The 18,988-nt window shown below is 35.5% G+C and overlaps 3 protein-coding genes across 3 annotated transcripts; all 3 read left to right on the top strand.

Annotated features, from left to right (window-relative positions):
* Positions 1 to 1,520: 1,520 nt before the first annotated feature.
* Positions 1,521 to 3,111, top strand: LOC142094530 (serine/threonine-protein kinase SBK1-like). The gene is made up of 3 exons (XM_075176826.1): positions 1,521 to 1,683; positions 1,989 to 2,191; positions 2,305 to 3,111. The coding sequence occupies exons 1-3, from the start codon at positions 1,521 to 1,523 to the stop codon at positions 3,109 to 3,111; spliced, it is 1,173 nt and encodes a 390-aa protein (XP_075032927.1).
* Positions 3,112 to 3,173: 62 nt separating this feature from the next.
* Positions 3,174 to 7,920, top strand: LOC142094470 (serine/threonine-protein kinase SBK1-like). Its single transcript, XM_075176697.1, has 4 exons — positions 3,174 to 3,179; positions 6,324 to 6,492; positions 6,798 to 7,000; positions 7,114 to 7,920. The coding sequence occupies exons 1-4, from the start codon at positions 3,174 to 3,176 to the stop codon at positions 7,918 to 7,920; spliced, it is 1,185 nt and encodes a 394-aa protein (XP_075032798.1).
* Positions 7,921 to 12,784: 4,864 nt separating this feature from the next.
* On the top strand, positions 12,785 to 17,531 carry LOC142094415 (serine/threonine-protein kinase SBK1-like). The gene is made up of 4 exons (XM_075176563.1): positions 12,785 to 12,790; positions 15,935 to 16,103; positions 16,409 to 16,611; positions 16,725 to 17,531. The coding sequence occupies exons 1-4, from the start codon at positions 12,785 to 12,787 to the stop codon at positions 17,529 to 17,531; spliced, it is 1,185 nt and encodes a 394-aa protein (XP_075032664.1).
* The last annotated feature ends 1,457 nt before the right edge of the window (positions 17,532 to 18,988 follow it).

Raw genomic sequence — 18,988 nt, 5'->3', positions numbered from 1 at the left:
TGAAATGAACATCATGTTTTATCATCAAGGTGTACTTTCATTTCTCTCCAATTTACAACCCATATGCAGTGTACAATCTTACTGATACATGTTGTTTTATTTGCTCTAAAACTTCTCTTTACAAAATACAAATTTAAAATTTAAGTAAATGTAACATATACAATACTGGTAAAGTTACAAGTGTCTTCAGAGTTAATCTGGTTTAAATGAAGAACAAGTAATACTCAAAACATACTCACATCCATGGTACAGATCTCAGCATTGTTCTGACATAAAGATATTTTGCAATGTGTCTCTCATGAAGTCTCCTGATTTATATATTCTGTTTGAAAGAATTGGATGCTAGACAGAAATATAGAAACTATGATATGTGGTGACCCAAATCTTCATCACATCTGTGGTGTCTTCCTTTTGCTTAGAAATTATATCAGCTAAAGTAACATCCTACAATCTAAGCTCATCCCATCCATAAGGCTAGCGGTAGCCAAAGTATCCTCTAAGTTTTACACTAACCCTGCAGTAGTTTAATACCATCAATTAGAAATGAATGTACCCAGTTTGCTAATTGAACATAGATGTATCTTTGTGATGAGTTGCTGTTTTGTGTAAACTTGATACATTTAATATCTCTGTTAGCCGGTATCTTCAAACTGTAAGTGTTGGAAAAGGTTCAGGGTGTTCATTAATGTCTTATAATTTCCCATCTAGAGAAACATTATGCACGTGTAAAACACATGAGTGACAGTTAGTTGGGGTGTCAAGGTGTGGTTAAGATATTCTCTTAGGTTTATATTAACCCTTTGTAACACACATGAATGATATGGCATGAGCTCTTTTTCTCACACATTCCTATATCAATCTGTAGGAATTCTTTTGAAATGCAAATCCAGGAGAACAATGCCCAGTTGTTTACACAACATATGCACATTATCAATCAGCCAATCAGGAGGCACCAACATTAACCTGCTCCATCCCACCTTCCTTTCATAAACCAGACATCTTCCCATTCTGATTAGTGACTTTCTCTACTGCTTAAGACTCAGAGCGACTGTTTTATTACAGAATAGATTGCAATTTACCTCTGTTATTTTGTGAAGACTTTCAGCAGTTTCCAACACAACTGAAATTATACCAGACATATTCAAGACTGAATTGAACATTTCTCCAAGGTAAGATACCTATAGTCATTGTAGAAATGATTACATGTTTGTGATTTGAAATTCTAAATCTTGATCATTTTTGTTTAATCTGTAAATTTAAAACATTGATTTACTAGCAAGTCTAATCAGGTAATTGGTGATATCAAAGCTGTGTATTAAAAAATAATGACTACTATTTATCTTCTACAAATATAAAAATAAACAATTATACTTGTCATACATGTTATTTGTGTAGGACACTAGTTCCTTTTCTATATGGACACTGATTGCAAAAATAAAAATGTTTCTCTAAATATATTCCTAAAATAATGTAGTAATTAAAGTAAATAAAATATTCTTTCTGTCTTCATCCAGGATACAATGGCCTCCAGTCTACGTGATGTGGAGCTTACCCTGGAAGGACTGGTCTCCTTTGCTTCCCAGTTCCTGCAGGAAATAGAACTTGAGGACAGCTACCACGTCATGAAGGAGCTTGGAGGAGGTGGCTATGCTTCAGTGTTCATGGTAAAGGACATAAAAACAGGTCAGTTTGGTCAATTATCACCCTTTTCATAATCTACATTTATGGGACCATTTTTCAGCCAGGTTTACAAGAGGGTGATATACCTTGGACATTCCTTTTCTATATGTGACAAAATGCACATGGTAACAATTCTCATCCTTACTGAGCCACAAAATTCATAAAACTGACCAAGCACGAGTCCTGTAGTCAAACGTTGCCATGTACTGTATAGTTCTAATTTCATTGCCAAATTATCATTGAGTCCTCAAATCTATTAGTTTTTTCCAATTTAAAATTCACAACTAACCATGACCTTTTCTTCGCAGATCAGAGAATGGCAGTAAAGATGATGGACAGGAAAAGAACAACTGAGAGAAATTTCCTCATGGAATTCAGTATGTCCTTCCTCCTCTCATCCCATCCCAATATCATTGGGAGTTATGGCATTGCGTTCAAGACCAGTGACCACTTTGCCTTTGCCCAGGAGCTGTCACCAGTGGGTGATTTGTTATCTCTCATTCTACCCAATGTAAGTACAAGTCCTTGAATTGATTTTACATCAACTTGGTGCTTTAAACACGTTTTACCTTCTGGTTGTAACATGTTTAAAAGATGCTGAATCAATTGATTTATTTCTTTCAGACTGGACTTCCAGGAGACACAGTGAAGAGATGTGCAGTGCAGATCTCCAATGCACTGGAATTTATAGAAAATAAAGGACTGGTGCATATGGACATTAAACCAGAGAACATTTTGGTGTTTGATCAGCACTGTCATTGCATTAAAATTTCTGACTTTGGTCTTTCACATTTCAAGGGAACAGCAATTCAAACCAAGTCTGGGACTGGCTCTTACATGGCCCCTGAGATGTGCCAGCTTACTGACAAGGATCGTTTGGTTGTAGACTCCACTCTTGATGTGTGGGCATTTGGTGTTGTTCTTTATTGCTTGCTCACAGGAGAGTTTCCCTGGCAGTTGGCAATGCCTAGAGACAAAGAGTACAGTAGATTTGTTGAATGGCAAAATCACAGCCAGCTTGACGTCGCTCCCTCACCGTGGAACAGGCTGCCTGTTGGAGTGTTGAGGATGTTTAGTCATCTTTTAGCCATAGACAGTAGTCAGCGAAGCAAATCTACTGAAATCTTGATGTTCATGGGTGAGAGTTGGAAAGCAGAAAGAGCCCAGAATGATACTACAGACAATTTTCCTGTACAATCAGAGCTCTCATGTTTCAGCAAGAATCTGTCTTACATCCCAACAGACACTTCAAACAGCAGTGAGTCTATTCAGTCTGTTATTAGCGCCATGTCACGTCATTTGAACACTGATAGTTTTGGCTTGGAGTGTGAGGAGACACCAGATGACTGGCAGAATAATGCACCAAATCCACTCATACTTCTGGATGATGAGATATCTCTACATGTCGGGGCAGAGGTGGAAATTGGGTGAACACTCAGCAGTAACTGTGTCTCATGGCTTTGTGAAGACATCAAATATGCTCTTCTCTTATTATGCAGGTAAGTTACTTGTTTAGGAAATAATGTCACTTCCAGAGCACTGATATCTGGAGATATAATGTAAATAGAGAATCTTCAACTTGTTCATACCTTGATTTACCAGTCCTTTTAATTGTCCACTCTGTATCTAAAAGGAAGTAAATACTAGTCTGCCATTGATGTATGTAGCTTATCCTACAAAAGCACTTTTCCCCTGGAGTAATTACATGTATTGCTATATAGTATTATGCAGTGTTCATGGAAATTGATTTTCTAAAATCAGTTATAGTGTAAAATGCTTATTGATTTCCCAAAATACCTCATCTGTTTCACAGTACATTGTCACACTTTTATTTTATACTATTATATTAACATTCTTCTAAATTCCTACAGTAACGATTTTAGGAACCTACAAAGCAGATGAACAAGGTCCCATCTGGTGCACATTGGTGTAACTTGTATAAATATCCTCAGTTACCCCTCCCATGCACTAGGTGGTGCTCTTGAAAATGATCAGCTGATGCTATTTCCCAGAACTTCCGCTTACAACCAGTAGAAGATCATCGGGATGAAGGTTTAGCATTATAAGAACGATATTATTCTATTTTTAATGAGAAATATAATTGTACGAGTGCATTATACAAATTGAATCTCATTATTTTTACACCTAAATTATCCTGATATATATTTTGTGTGTGTGTTTATGTATCAGTTCTTGTTTAATACATTTCCTTTAATTATTTATAGGTTTAATAAAGATTTGAATTGTATGAAATTATTTGCCTGGTGCTTAATTTTTAAATGAGGTCAGAAACCTAGAATTTTATTTTAGAAAACCATGAACTCTCCCATTTTTTTTGCCCATTCTTTGTTTTTCCCGTTAATTAGTAATTCTTGTACTGTGAGAGTTATTATTGCTGTTTGAAAAACATCCTAAACAGTTACATTGCCAGGTTCAAAAAATTGCAGTTAAAAAGTAACTGGGATTTAGAACCTGAGAGGTGAATGAACACCATGTTTTATGATAAAGGTATATTATAACTTATCTCCTCTTTACAACCCAAAAGCAGTGTACAATATTACTGATACACAATGTTTTATTTTCTCTCAAATTTCACTTTACAAAACACAACTTTAAAAATGTTAAAAAAAAAGAGTTAACAACCAACAGTAATAATATTCTTCGCAAGACCTAACTATAAAAGGGTAATGTTATGAATGACTGCAAGATTAACGTGTGTTATATGAAAACAACATAAAACAAAATATAATTACACCCATGGTGTCCATTTTCTTGTTAATTCATATGTTAATAAGGAGCTGCACCACTTCTGTTCGGTGTAACAGGATTTTCTTTTCATCAATTTGGGTGTCCATATTTACTAAACACAAACCCCCCATTGTCTGGATATTCGGTCACCTGCTCATGTGAAAAGACTGAATATAATCATTCTAAATCCTGTGTGAGACTGGGACTAGGAACCAGAGACCGGGACTGAAGTTGTTATGTTTATAATGGGAAACTATACACAAGTCTTATATAAATAGTGTTTTCCCTGTCTGTCTGGCATAGTAAGAAGAACATTTTTAAGGGGTATTTTAAAAATGAATAGGAAACAGAAGCTACAAGTAGTATGTCCTTTATATAGGGTGAAATGAACATCATGTTTTATCATCAAGGTGTACTTTCATTTCTCTCCAATTTACAACCCATATGCAGTGTACAATCTTACTGATACATGTTGTTTTATTTGCTCTAAAACTTCTCTTTACAAAATACAAATTTAAAATTTAAGTAAATGTAACATATACAATACTGGTAAAGTTACAAGTGTCTTCAAAGTTAATCTGGTTTAAATGAAGAACAAGTAATACTCAAAACATACTCACATCCATGGTACAGATCTCAGCATTGTTCTGACATAAAGATATTTTGCAATGTGTCTCTCATGAAGTCTCCTGATTTATATATTCTGTTTGAAAGAATTGGATGCTAGACAGAAATATAGAAACTATGATATGTGGTGACCCAAATCTTCATCACATCTGTGGTGTCTTCCTTTTGCTTAGAAATTATATCAGCTAAAGTAACATCCTACAATCTAAGCTCATCCCATCCATAAGGCTAGCGGTAGCCAAAGTATCCTCTAAGTTTTACACTAACCCTGCAGTAGTTTAATACCATCAATTAGAAATGAATGTACCCAGTTTGCTAATTGAACATAGATGTATCTTTGTGATGAGTTGCTGTTTTGTGTAAACTTGATACATTTAATATCTCTGTTAGCCGGTATCTTCAAACTGTAAGTGTTGGAAAAGGTTCAGGGTGTTCATTAATGTCTTATAATTTCCGATCTAGAGAAACATTATGCACGTGTAAAACACATGAGTGACAGTTAGTTGGGGTGTCAAGGTGTGGTTAAGATATTCTCTTAGGTTTATATTAACCCTTTGTAACACACATGAATGATATGGCATGAGTTCTTTTTCTCACACATTCCTATATCAATCTGTAGGAATTCTTGTGAAATGCAAATCCAGGAGAACAATGCCCAGTTGTTTACACAACATATGCACATTATCAATCAGCCAATCAGGAGGCACCAACATTAACCTGCTCCATCCCACCTTCCTTTCATAAACCAGACATCTTCCCATTCTGATTAGTGACTTTCTCTACTGCTTAAGACTCAGAGCGACTGTTTTATTACAGAATAGATTGCAATTTACCTCTGTTATTTTGTGAAGACTTTCAGCACTTTCCAACACAACTGAAATTATACCAGATATATTCAAGACTGAATTGAACATTTCTCCAAGGTAAGATACCTATAGTCATTGTAGAAATGATTACATGTTTGTGATTTGAAATTCTAAATCTTGATCATTTTTGTTTAATCTGTAAATTTAAAACATTGATTTACTAGCAAGTCTAATCAGATAATTGGTGATATCAAAGCTGTGTATTATATAATAATGACTACTATTTATCTTCTACAAATATAAAAATAAACAATTATACTTGTCATACATGTTATTTGTGTAGGACACTAGTTCCTTTTCTATATGGACACTGATTGCAAAAATAAAAATGTTTCTCTAAATATATTCCTAAAATAATGTAGTAATTAAAGCAAATAAAATATTCTTTCTGTCTTCATCCAGGATACAATGGCCTCCAGTCTACGTGATGTGGAGCTTACCCTGGAAGGACTGGTCTCCTTTGCTTCCCAGTTCCTGCAGGAAATAGAACTTGAGGACAGCTACCACGTCATGAAGGAGCTTGGAGGAGGTGGCTATGCTTCAGTGTTCATGGTAAAGGACATAAAAACAGGTCAGTTTGGTCAATTATCACCCTTTTCATAATCTACATTTATGGGACCATTTTTCAGCCAGGTTTACAAGAGGGTGATATACCTTGGACATTCCTTTTCTATATGTGACAAAATTCACATGGTAACAATTCTCATCCTTACTGAGCCACAAAATTCATAAAACTGACCAAGCACGAGTCCTGTAGTCAAACGTTGCCATGTACTGTATAGTTCTAATTTCATTGCCAAATTATCATTGAGTCCTCAAATCTATTAGTTTTTTCCAATTTAAAATTCACAACTAACCATGACCTTTTCTTCGCAGATCAGAGAATGGCAGTAAAGATGATGGACAGGAAAAGAACAACTGAGAGAAATTTCCTCATGGAATTCAGTATGTCCTTCCTCCTCTCATCCCATCCCAATATCATTGGGAGTTATGGCATTGCGTTCAAGACCAGTGACCACTTTGCCTTTGCCCAGGAGCTGTCACCAGTGGGTGATTTGTTATCTCTCATTCTACCCAATGTAAGTACAAGTCCTTGAATTGATTTTACATCAACTTGGTGCTTTAAACACGTTTTACCTTCTGGTTGTAACATGTTTAAAAGATGCTGAATCAATTGATTTATTTCTTTCAGACTGGACTTCCAGGAGACACAGTGAAGAGATGTGCAGTGCAGATCTCCAATGCACTGGAATTTATAGAAAATAAAGGACTGGTGCATATGGACATTAAACCAGAGAACATTTTGGTGTTTGATCAGCACTGTCATTGCATTAAAATTTCTGACTTTGGTCTTTCACATTTCAAGGGAACAGCAATTCAAACCAAGTCTGGGACTGGCTCTTACATGGCCCCTGAGATGTGCCAGCTTACTGACAAGGATCGTTTGGTTGTAGACTCCACTCTTGATGTGTGGGCATTTGGTGTTGTTCTTTATTGCTTGCTCACAGGAGAGTTTCCCTGGCAGTTGGCAATGCCTAGAGACAAAGAGTACAGTAGATTTGTTGAATGGCAAAATCACAGCCAGCTTGACGTCGCTCCCTCACCGTGGAACAGGCTGCCTGTTGGAGTGTTGAGGATGTTTAGTCATCTTTTAGCCATAGACAGTAGTCAGCGAAGCAAATCTACTGAAATCTTGATGTTCATGGGTGAGAGTTGGAAAGCAGAAAGAGCCCAGAATGATACTACAGACAATTTTCCTGTACAATCAGAGCTCTCATGTTTCAGCAAGAATCTGTCTTACATCCCAACAGACATTTCAAACAGCAGTGAGTCCATTCAGTCTGTTATTAGCGCCATGTCACGTCATTTGAACACTGATAGTTTTGGCTTGGAGTGTGAGGAGACACCAGATGACTGGCAGAATAATGCACCAAATCCACTCATACTTCTGGATGATGAGATATCTCTACATGTCGGGGCAGAGGTGGAAATTGGGTGAACACTCAGCAGTAACTGTGTCTCATGGCTTTGTGAAGACATCAAATATGCTCTTCTCTTATTATGCAGGTAAGTTACTTGTTTAGGAAATAATGTCACTTCCAGAGCACTGATATCTGGAGATATAATGTAAATAGAGAATCTTCAACTTGTTCATACCTTGATTTACCAGTCCTTTTAATTGTCCACTCTGTATCTAAAAGGAAGTAAATACTAGTCTGCCATTGATATATGTAGCTTATCCTACAGAAGCACTTTTCCCCTGGAGTAATTACATGTATTGCTATATAGTATTATGCAGTGTTCATGGAAATTGATTTTCTAAAATCAGTTATAGTGTAAAATGCTTATTGATTTCCCAAAATACCTCATCTGTTTCACAGTACATTGTCACACTTTTATTTTATACTATTATATTAACATTCTTCTAAATTCCTACAGTAACGATTTTAGGAACCTACAAAGCAGATGAACAAGGTCCCATCTGGTGCACATTGGTGTAACTTGTATAAATATCCTCAGTTACCCCTCCCATGCACTAGGTGGTGCTCTTGAAAATGATCAGCTGATGCTATTTCCCAGAACTTCCGCTTACAACCAGTAGAAGATCATCGGGATGAAGGTTTAGCATTATAAGAACGATATTATTCTATTTTTAATGAGAAATATAATTGTACGAGTGCATTATACAAATTGAATCTCATTATTTTTACACCTAAATTATCCTGATATATATTTTGTGTGTGTGTTTATGTATCAGTTCTTGTTTAATACATTTCCTTTAATTATTTATAGGTTTAATAAAGATTTGAATTGTATGAAATTATTTGCCTGGTGCTTAATTTTTAAATGAGGTCAGAAACCTAGAATTTTATTTTAGAAAACCATGAACTCTCCCATTTTTTTTGCCCATTCTTTGTTTTTCCCGTTAATTAGTAATTCTTGTACTGTGAGAGTTATTATTGCTGTTTGAAAAACATCCTAAACAGTTACATTGCCAGGTTCAAAAAATTGCAGTTAAAAAGTAACTGGGATTTAGAACCTGAGAGGTGAATGAACACCATGTTTTATGATAAAGGTATATTATAACTTATCTCCTCTTTACAACCCAAAAGCAGTGTACAATATTACTGATACACAATGTTTTATTTTCTCTCAAATTTCACTTTACAAAACACAACTTTAAAAATGTTAAAAAAAAAGAGTTAACAACCAACAGTAATAATATTCTTCGCAAGACCTAACTATAAAAGGGTAATGTTATGAATGACTGCAAGATTAACGTGTGTTATATGAAAACAACATAAAACAAAATATAATTACACCCATGGTGTCCATTTTCTTGTTAATTCATATGTTAATAAGGAGCTGCACCACTTCTGTTCGGTGTAACAGGATTTTCTTTTCATCAATTTGGGTGTCCATATTTACTAAACACAAACCCCCCATTGTCTGGATATTCGGTCACCTGCTCATGTGAAAAGACTGAATATAATCATTCTAAATCCTGTGTGAGACTGGGACTAGGAACCAGAGACCGGGACTGAAGTTGTTATGTTTATAATGGGAAACTATACACAAGTCTTATATAAATAGTGTTTTCCCTGTCTGTCTGGCATAGTAAGAAGAACATTTTTAAGGGGTATTTTAAAAATGAATAGGAAACAGAAGCTACAAGTAGTATGTCCTTTATATAGGGTGAAATGAACATCATGTTTTATCATCAAGGTGTACTTTCATTTCTCTCCAATTTACAACCCATATGCAGTGTACAATCTTACTGATACATGTTGTTTTATTTGCTCTAAAACTTCTCTTTACAAAATACAAATTTAAAATTTAAGTAAATGTAACATATACAATACTGGTAAAGTTACAAGTGTCTTCAAAGTTAATCTGGTTTAAATGAAGAACAAGTAATACTCAAAACATACTCACATCCATGGTACAGATCTCAGCATTGTTCTGACATAAAGATATTTTGCAATGTGTCTCTCATGAAGTCTCCTGATTTATATATTCTGTTTGAAAGAATTGGATGCTAGACAGAAATATAGAAACTATGATATGTGGTGACCCAAATCTTCATCACATCTGTGGTGTCTTCCTTTTGCTTAGAAATTATATCAGCTAAAGTAACATCCTACAATCTAAGCTCATCCCATCCATAAGGCTAGCGGTAGCCAAAGTATCCTCTAAGTTTTACACTAACCCTGCAGTAGTTTAATACCATCAATTAGAAATGAATGTACCCAGTTTGCTAATTGAACATAGATGTATCTTTGTGATGAGTTGCTGTTTTGTGTAAACTTGATACATTTAATATCTCTGTTAGCCGGTATCTTCAAACTGTAAGTGTTGGAAAAGGTTCAGGGTGTTCATTAATGTCTTATAATTTCCGATCTAGAGAAACATTATGCACGTGTAAAACACATGAGTGACAGTTAGTTGGGGTGTCAAGGTGTGGTTAAGATATTCTCTTAGGTTTATATTAACCCTTTGTAACACACATGAATGATATGGCATGAGTTCTTTTTCTCACACATTCCTATATCAATCTGTAGGAATTCTTGTGAAATGCAAATCCAGGAGAACAATGACCAGTTGTTTACACAACATATGCACATTATCAATCAGCCAATCAGGAGGCACCAACATTAACCTGCTCCATCCCACCTTCCTTTCATAAACCAGACATCTTCCCATTCTGATTAGTGACTTTCTCTACTGCTTAAGACTCAGAGCGACTGTTTTATTACAGAATAGATTGCAATTTACCTCTGTTATTTTGTGAAGACTTTCAGCACTTTCCAACACAACTGAAATTATACCAGATATATTCAAGACTGAATTGAACATTTCTCCAAGGTAAGATACCTATAGTCATTGTAGAAATGATTACATGTTTGTGATTTGAAATTCTAAATCTTGATCATTTTTGTTTAATCTGTAAATTTAAAACATTGATTTACTAGCAAGTCTAATCAGATAATTGGTGATATCAAAGCTGTGTATTATATAATAATGACTACTATTTATCTTCTACAAATATAAAAATAAACAATTATACTTGTCATACATGTTATTTGTGTAGGACACTAGTTCCTTTTCTATATGGACACTGATTGCAAAAATAAAAATGTTTCTCTAAATATATTCCTAAAATAATGTAGTAATTAAAGCAAATAAAATATTCTTTCTGTCTTCATCCAGGATACAATGGCCTCCAGTCTACGTGATGTGGAGCTTACCCTGGAAGGACTGGTCTCCTTTGCTTCCCAGTTCCTGCAGGAAATAGAACTTGAGGACAGCTACCACGTCATGAAGGAGCTTGGAGGAGGTGGCTATGCTTCAGTGTTCATGGTAAAGGACATAAAAACAGGTCAGTTTGGTCAATTATCACCCTTTTCATAATCTACATTTATGGGACCATTTTTCAGCCAGGTTTACAAGAGGGTGATATACCTTGGACATTCCTTTTCTATATGTGACAAAATTCACATGGTAACAATTCTCATCCTTACTGAGCCACAAAATTCATAAAACTGACCAAGCACGAGTCCTGTAGTCAAACGTTGCCATGTACTGTATAGTTCTAATTTCATTGCCAAATTATCATTGAGTCCTCAAATCTATTAGTTTTTTCCAATTTAAAATTCACAACTAACCATGACCTTTTCTTCGCAGATCAGAGAATGGCAGTAAAGATGATGGGCAGGAAAAGAACAACTGAGAGAAATTTCCTCATGGAATTCAGTATGTCCTTCCTCCTCTCATCCCATCCCAATATCATTGGGAGTTATGGCATTGCGTTCAAGACCAGTGACCACTTTGCCTTTGCCAAGGAGCTGTCACCAGTGGGTGATTTGTTATCTCTCATTCTACCCAATGTAAGTACAAGTCCTTGAATTGATTTTACATCAACTTGGTGCTTTAAACACGTTTTACCTTCTGGTTGTAACATGTTTAAAAGATGCTGAATCAATTGATTTATTTCTTTCAGACTGGACTTCCAGGAGACACAGTGAAGAGATGTGCAGTGCAGATCTCCAATGCACTGGAATTTATAGAAAATAAAGGACTGGTGCATATGGACATTAAACCAGAGAACATTTTGGTGTTTGATCAGCACTGTCATTGCATTAAAATTTCTGACTTTGGTCTTTCACATTTCAAGGGAACAGCAATTCAAACCAAGTCTGGGACTGGCTCTTACATGGCCCCTGAGATGTGCCAGCTTACTGACAAGGATCGTTTGGTTGTAGACTCCACTCTTGATGTGTGGGCATTTGGTGTTGTTCTTTATTGCTTGCTCACAGGAGAGTTTCCCTGGCAGTGCCTAGAGACAAAGAGTACAGTAGATTTGTTGAATGGCAAAATCACAGCCAGCTTGACGTCGCTCCCTCACCGTGGAACAGGCTGCCTGTTGGAGTGTTGAGGATGTTTAGTCATCTTTTAGCCATAGACAGTAGTCAGCGAAGCAAATCTACTGAAATCTTGATGTTCATGGGTGAGAGTTGGAAAGCAGAAAGAGCCCAGAATGATACTACAGACAATTTTCCTGTACAATCAGAGCTCTCATGTTTCAGCAAGAATCTGTCTTACATCCCAACAGACATTTCAAACAGCAGTGAGTCCATTCAGTCTGTTATTAGCGCCATGTCACGTCATTTGAACACTGATAGTTTTGGCTTGGAGTGTGAGGAGACACCAGATGACTGGCAGAATAATGCACCAAATCCACTCATACTTCTGGATGATGAGATATCTCTACATGTCGGGGCAGAGGTGGAAATTGGGTGAACACTCAGCAGTAACTGTGTCTCATGGCTTTGTGAAGACATCAAATATGCTCTTCTCTTATTATGCAGGTAAGTTACTTGTTTAGGAAATAATGTCACTTCCAGAGCACTGATATCTGGAGATATAATGTAAATAGAGAATCTTCAACTTGTTCATACCTTGATTTACCAGTCCTTTTAATTGTCCACTCTGTATCTAAAAGGAAGTAAATACTAGTCTGCCATTGATATATGTAGCTTATCCTACAAAAGCACTTTTCCCCTGGAGTAATTACATGTATTGCTATATAGTATTATGCAGTGTTCATGGAAATTGATTTTCTAAAATCAGTTATAGTGTAAAATGCTTATTGATTTCCCAAAATACCTCATCTGTTTCACAGTACATTGTCACACTTTTATTTTATACTATTATATTAACATTCTTCTAAATTCCTACAGTAACGATTTTAGGAACCTACAAAGCAGATGAACAAGGTCCCATCTGGTGCACATTGGTGTAACTTGTATAAATATCCTCAGTTACCCCTCCCATGCACTAGGTGGTGCTCTTGAAAATGATCAGCTGATGCTATTTCCCAGAACTTCCGCTTACAACCAGTAGAAGATCATCGGGATGAAGGTTTAGCATTATAAGAACGATATTATTCTATTTTTAATGAGAAATATAATTGTACGAGTGCATTATACAAATTGAATCTCATTATTTTTACACCTAAATTATCCTGATATATATTTTGTGTGTGTGTTTATGTATCAGTTCTTGTTTAATACATTTCCTTTAATTATTTATAGGTTTAATAAAGATTTGAATTGTATGAAATTATTTGCCTGGTGCTTAATTTTTAAATGAGGTCAGAAACCTAGAATTTTATTTTAGAAAACCATGAACTCTCCCATTTTTTTTGCCCATTCTTTGTTTTTCCCGTTCATTAGTAATTCTTGTACTGTGAGAGTTATTATTGCTGTTTGAAAAACATCCTAAACAGTTACATTGCCAGGTTCAAAAAATTGCAGTTAAAAAGTAACTGGGATTTAGAACCTGAGAGGTGAATGAACACCATGTTTTATGATAAAGGTATATTATAACTTATCTCCTCTTTACAACCCAAAAGCAGTGTACAATATTACTGATACACAATGTTTTATTTTCTCTCAAATTTCACTTTACAAAACACAACTTTAAAAATGTTAAAAAAAAAGAGTTAACAACCAACAGTAATAATATTCTTCGCAAGACCTAACTATAAAAGGGTAATGTTATGAATGACTGCAAGATTAACGTGTGTTATATGAAAACAACATAAAACAAAATATAATTACACCCATGGTGTCCATTTTCTTGTTAATTCATATGTTAATAAGGAGCTGCACCACTTCTGTTCGGTGTAACAGGATTTTCTTTTCATCAATTTGGGTGTCCATATTTACTAAACACAAACCCCCCATTGTCTGGATATTCGGTCACCTGCTCACGTGAAAAGACTGAATATAATCATTCTAAATCCTGTGTGAGACTGGGACTAGGAACCAGAGACCGGGACTGAAGTTGTTATGTTTATAATGGGAAACTATACACAAGTCTTATATAAATAGTGTTTTCCCTGTCTGTCTGGCATAGTAAGAAGAACATTTTTAAGGGGTATTTTAAAAATGAATAGGAAACAGAAGCTACAAGTAGTATGTCCTTTATATAGGGTGAAATGAACATCATGTTTTATCATCAAGGTGTACTTTCATTTCTCTCCAATTTACAACCCATATGCAGTGTACAATCTTACTGATACATGTTGTTTTATTTGCTCTAAAACTTCTCTTTACAAAATACAAATTTAAAATTTAAGTAAATGTAACATATACAATACTGGTAAAGTTACAAGTGTCTTCAAAGTTAATCTGGTTTAAATGAAGAACAAGTAATACTCAAAACATACTCACATCCATGGTACAGATCTCAGCATTGTTCTGACATAAAGATATTTTGCAATGTGTCTCTCATGAAGTCTCCTGATTTATATATTCTGTTTGAAAGAATTGGATGCTAGACAGAAATATAGAAACTATGATATGTGGTGACCCAAATCTTCATCACATCTGTGGTGTCTTCCTTTTGCTTAGAAATTATATCAGCTAAAGTAACATCCTACAATCTAAGCTCATCCCATCCATAAGGCTAGCGGTAGCCAAAGTATCCTCTAAGTTTTACACTAACCCTGCAGTAGTTTAATACCATCAATTAGAAATGAATGTACCCAGTTTGCTAATTGAACATAGATGTATCTTTGTGATGAGTTGCTGTTTTGTGTAAACTTGATACATTTAATATCTCTGTTAGCCGGTATCTTCAAACTGTAAGTGTTGGAAAAGGTTCAGGGTGTTCATTAATGTCTTATAATTTCCGATCTAGAGAAACATTATGCACGTGTAAAACACATGAGTGACAGTTAGTTGGGGTGTCAAGGTGTGGTTAAGATATTCTCTTAGGTTTATATTAACCCTTTGTAACACACATGAATGATATGGCATGAGTTCTTTTTCTCACACATTCCTATATCAATCTGTAGGAATTCTTGTGAAATGCAAATCCAGGAGAACAATGCCCAGTTGTTTACACAACATATGCACATTATCAATCAGCCAATCAGGAGGCACCAACATTAACCTGCTCCATCCCACCTTCCTTTCATAAACCAGACATCTTCCCATTCTGATTAGTGACTTTCTCTACTGCTTAAGACTCAGAGCGACTGTTTTATTACAGAATAGATTGCAATTTACCTCTGTTATTTTGTGAAGACTTTCAGCAGTTTCCAACACAACTGAAATTATACCAGACATATTCAAGACTGAATTGAACATTTCTCCAAGGTAAGATACCTATAGTCATTGTAGAAATGTATACATGTTTGTGATTTGAAATTCTAAATCTTGATCATTTTTGTTTAATCTGTAAATTTAAAACATTGATTTACTAGCAAGTCTAATCAGATAATTGGTGATATCAAAGCTGTGTATTATATAATAATGACTACTATTTATCTTCTACAAATATAAAAATAAACAATTATACTTGTCATACATGTTATTTGTGTAGGACACTAGTTCCTTTTCTATATGGACACTGATTGCAAAAATAAAAATGTTTCTCTAAATATATTCCTAAAATAATGTAGTAATTAAAGCAAATAAAATATTCTTTCTGTCTTCATCCAGGATACAATGGCCTCCAGTCTACGTGATGTGGAGCTTACCCTGGAAGGACTGGTCTCCTTTGCTTCCCAGTTCCTGCAGGAAATAGAACTTGAGGACAGCTACCACGTCATGAAGGAGCTTGGAGGAGGTGGCTATGCTTCAGTGTTCATGGTAAAGGACATAAAAACAGGTCAGTTTGGTCAATTATCACCCTTTTCATAATCTACATTTATGGGACCATTTTTCAGCCAGGTTTACAAGAGGGTGATATACCTTGGACATTCCTTTTCTATATGTGACAAAATTCACATGGTAACAATTCTCATCCTTACTGAGCCACAAAATTCATAAAACTGACCAAGCACGAGTCCTGTAGTCAAACGTTGCCATGTACTGTATAGTTCTAATTTCATTGCCAAATTATCATTGAGTCCTCAAATCTATTAGTTTTTTCCAATTTAAAATTCACAACTAACCATGACCTTTTCTTCGCAGATCAGAGAATGGCAGTAAAGATGATGGACAGGAAAAGAACAACTGAGAGAAATTTCCTCATGGAATTCAGTATGTCCTTCCTCCTCTCATCCCATCCCAATATCATTGGGAGTTATGGCATTGCGTTCAAGACCAGTGACCACTTTGCCTTTGCCCAGGAGCTGTCACCAGTGGGTGATTTGTTATCTCTCATTCTACCCAATGTAAGTACAAGTCCTTGAATTGATTTTACATCAACTTGGTGCTTTAAACACGTTTTACCTTCTGGTTGTAACATGTTTAAAAGATGCTGAATCAATTGATTTATTTCTTTCAGACTGGACTTCCAGGAGACACAGTGAAGAGATGTGCAGTGCAGATCTCCAATGCACTGGAATTTATAGAAAATAAAGGACTGGTGCATATGGACATTAAACCAGAGAACATTTTGGTGTTTGATCAGCACTGTCATTGCATTAAAATTTCTGACTTTGGTCTTTCACATTTCAAGGGAACAGCAATTCAAACCAAGTCTGGGACTGGCTCTTACATGGCCCCTGAGATGTGCCAGCTTACTGACAAGGATCGTTTGGTTGTAGACTCCACTCTTGATGTGTGGGCATTTGGTGTTGTTCTTTATTGCTTGCTCACAGGAGAGTTTCCCTGGCAGTTGGCAATGCCTAGAGACAAAGAGTACAGTAGATTTGTTGAATGGCAAAATCACAGCCAGCTTGACGTCGCTCCCTCACCGTGGAACAGGCTGCCTGTTGGAGTGTTGAGGATGTTTAGTCATCTTTTAGCCATAGACAGTAGTCAGCGAAGCAAATCTACTGAAATCTTGATGTTCATGGGTGAGAGTTGGAAAGCAGAAAGAGCCCAGAATGATACTACAGACAATTTTCCTGTACAATCAGAGCTCTCATGTTTCAGCAAGAATCTGTCTTACATCCCAACAGACACTTCAAACAGCAGTGAGTCCATTCAGTCTGTTATTAGCGCCATGTCACGTCATTTGAACACTGATAGTTTTGGCTTGGAGTGTGAGGAGACACCAGATGACTGGCAGAATAATGCACCAAATCCACTCATACTTCTGGATGATGAGATATCTCTACATGTCGGGGCAGAGGTGGAAATTGGGTGAACACTCAGCAGTAACTGTGTCTCATGGCTTTGTGAAGACATCAAATATGCTCTTCTCTTATTATGCAGGTAAGTTACTTGTTTAGGAAATAATGTCACTTCCAGAGCACTGATATCTGGAGATATAATGTAAATAGAGAATCTTCAACTTGTTCATACCTTGATTTACCAGTCCTTTTAATTGTCCACTCTGTATCTAAAAGGAAGTAAATACTAGTCTGCCATTGATATATGTAGCTTATCCTACAAAAGCACTTTTCCCCTGGAGTAATTACATGTATTGCTATATAGTATTATGCAGTGTTCATGGAAATTGATTTTCTAAAATCAGTTATAGTGTAAAATGCTTATTGATTTCCCAAAATACCTCATCTGTTTCACAGTACATTGTCACACTTTTATTTTATACTATTATATTAACATTCTTCTAAATTCCTACAGTAACGATTTTAGGAACCTACAAAGCAGATGAACAAGGTCCCATCTGGTACACATTGGTGTAACTTGTATAAATATCCTCAGTTACCCCTCCCATGCACTAGGTGGTGCTCTTGAAAATGATCAGCTGATGCTATTTCCCAGAACTTCCGCTTACAACCAGTAGAAGATCATCGGGATGAAGGTTTAGCATTATAAGAACGATATTATTCTATTTTTAATGAGAAATATAATTGTACGAGTGCATTATACAAATTGAATCTCATTATTTTTACACCTAAATTATCCTGATATATATTTTGTGTGTGTGTTTATGTATCAGTTCTTGTTTAATACATTTCCTTTAATTATTTATAGGTTTAATAAAGATTTGAATTGTATAAAATTATTTGCCTGGTGCTTAATTTTTAAATGAGGTCAGAAACCTAGAATTTTATTTTAGAAAACCATGAACTCTCCCATTTTTTTTGCCCATTCTTTGTTTTTCCCGTTAATTAGTAATTCTTGTACTGTGAGAGTTATTATTGCTGTTTGAAAAACATCCTAAACAGTTACATTGCCAGGTTCAAAAAATTGCAGTTAAAAAGTAACTGGGATTTAGAACCTGAGAGGTGAATGAACACCATGTTTTATGATAAAGGTATATTATAACTTATCTCCTCTTTACAACCCAAAAGCAGTGTACAATATTACTGATACACAATGTTTTATTTTCTCTCAAATTTCACTTTACAAGACACAACTTTAAAAATGTTAAAAAAAAAGAGTTAACAACCAACAGTAATAATATTCTTCGCAAGACCTAACTATAAAAGGGTAATGTTATGAATGACTGCAAGATTAACGTGTGTTATATGAAAACAACATAAAACAAAATATAATTACACCCATGGTGTCCATTTTCTTGTTAATTCATATGTTAATAAGGAGCTGCACCACTTCTGTTCGGTGTAACAGGATTTTCTTTTCATCAATTTGGGTGTCCATATTTACTAAACACAAACCCCCCATTGTCTGGAT

The sequence above is a fragment of the Mixophyes fleayi genome, chromosome 1 (assembly GCF_038048845.1).
Source record: "Mixophyes fleayi isolate aMixFle1 chromosome 1, aMixFle1.hap1, whole genome shotgun sequence".
Lineage (NCBI taxonomy): Eukaryota > Metazoa > Chordata > Amphibia > Anura > Limnodynastidae > Mixophyes > Mixophyes fleayi.
Note: the sequence above shows the minus strand (reverse complement) of the source record. Positions and strands in the feature narration are given on the sequence as shown.

What these genes read in the sequence shown, in the direction of transcription:
- LOC142094470 (XM_075176697.1), top strand. An exon ending in GGTAAAGGACATAAAAACAG is followed by an intron (nt 6,493 to 6,797) that starts GTCAGTTTGGTC and finishes TTTTCTTCGCAG; the next exon opens with ATCAGAGAATGGCAGTAAAG. An exon ending in TATCTCTCATTCTACCCAAT is followed by an intron (nt 7,001 to 7,113) that starts GTAAGTACAAGT and finishes TATTTCTTTCAG; the next exon opens with ACTGGACTTCCAGGAGACAC.
- LOC142094530 (XM_075176826.1), top strand. Translation starts at nt 1,521, where the DNA reads ATGGCCTCCAGTCTACGTGATGTGGAGCTTACCCTGGAAGGACTGGTC. An exon ending in GGTAAAGGACATAAAAACAG is followed by an intron (nt 1,684 to 1,988) that starts GTCAGTTTGGTC and finishes TTTTCTTCGCAG; the next exon opens with ATCAGAGAATGGCAGTAAAG. An exon ending in TATCTCTCATTCTACCCAAT is followed by an intron (nt 2,192 to 2,304) that starts GTAAGTACAAGT and finishes TATTTCTTTCAG; the next exon opens with ACTGGACTTCCAGGAGACAC.
- LOC142094415 (XM_075176563.1), top strand. An exon ending in GGTAAAGGACATAAAAACAG is followed by an intron (nt 16,104 to 16,408) that starts GTCAGTTTGGTC and finishes TTTTCTTCGCAG; the next exon opens with ATCAGAGAATGGCAGTAAAG. An exon ending in TATCTCTCATTCTACCCAAT is followed by an intron (nt 16,612 to 16,724) that starts GTAAGTACAAGT and finishes TATTTCTTTCAG; the next exon opens with ACTGGACTTCCAGGAGACAC.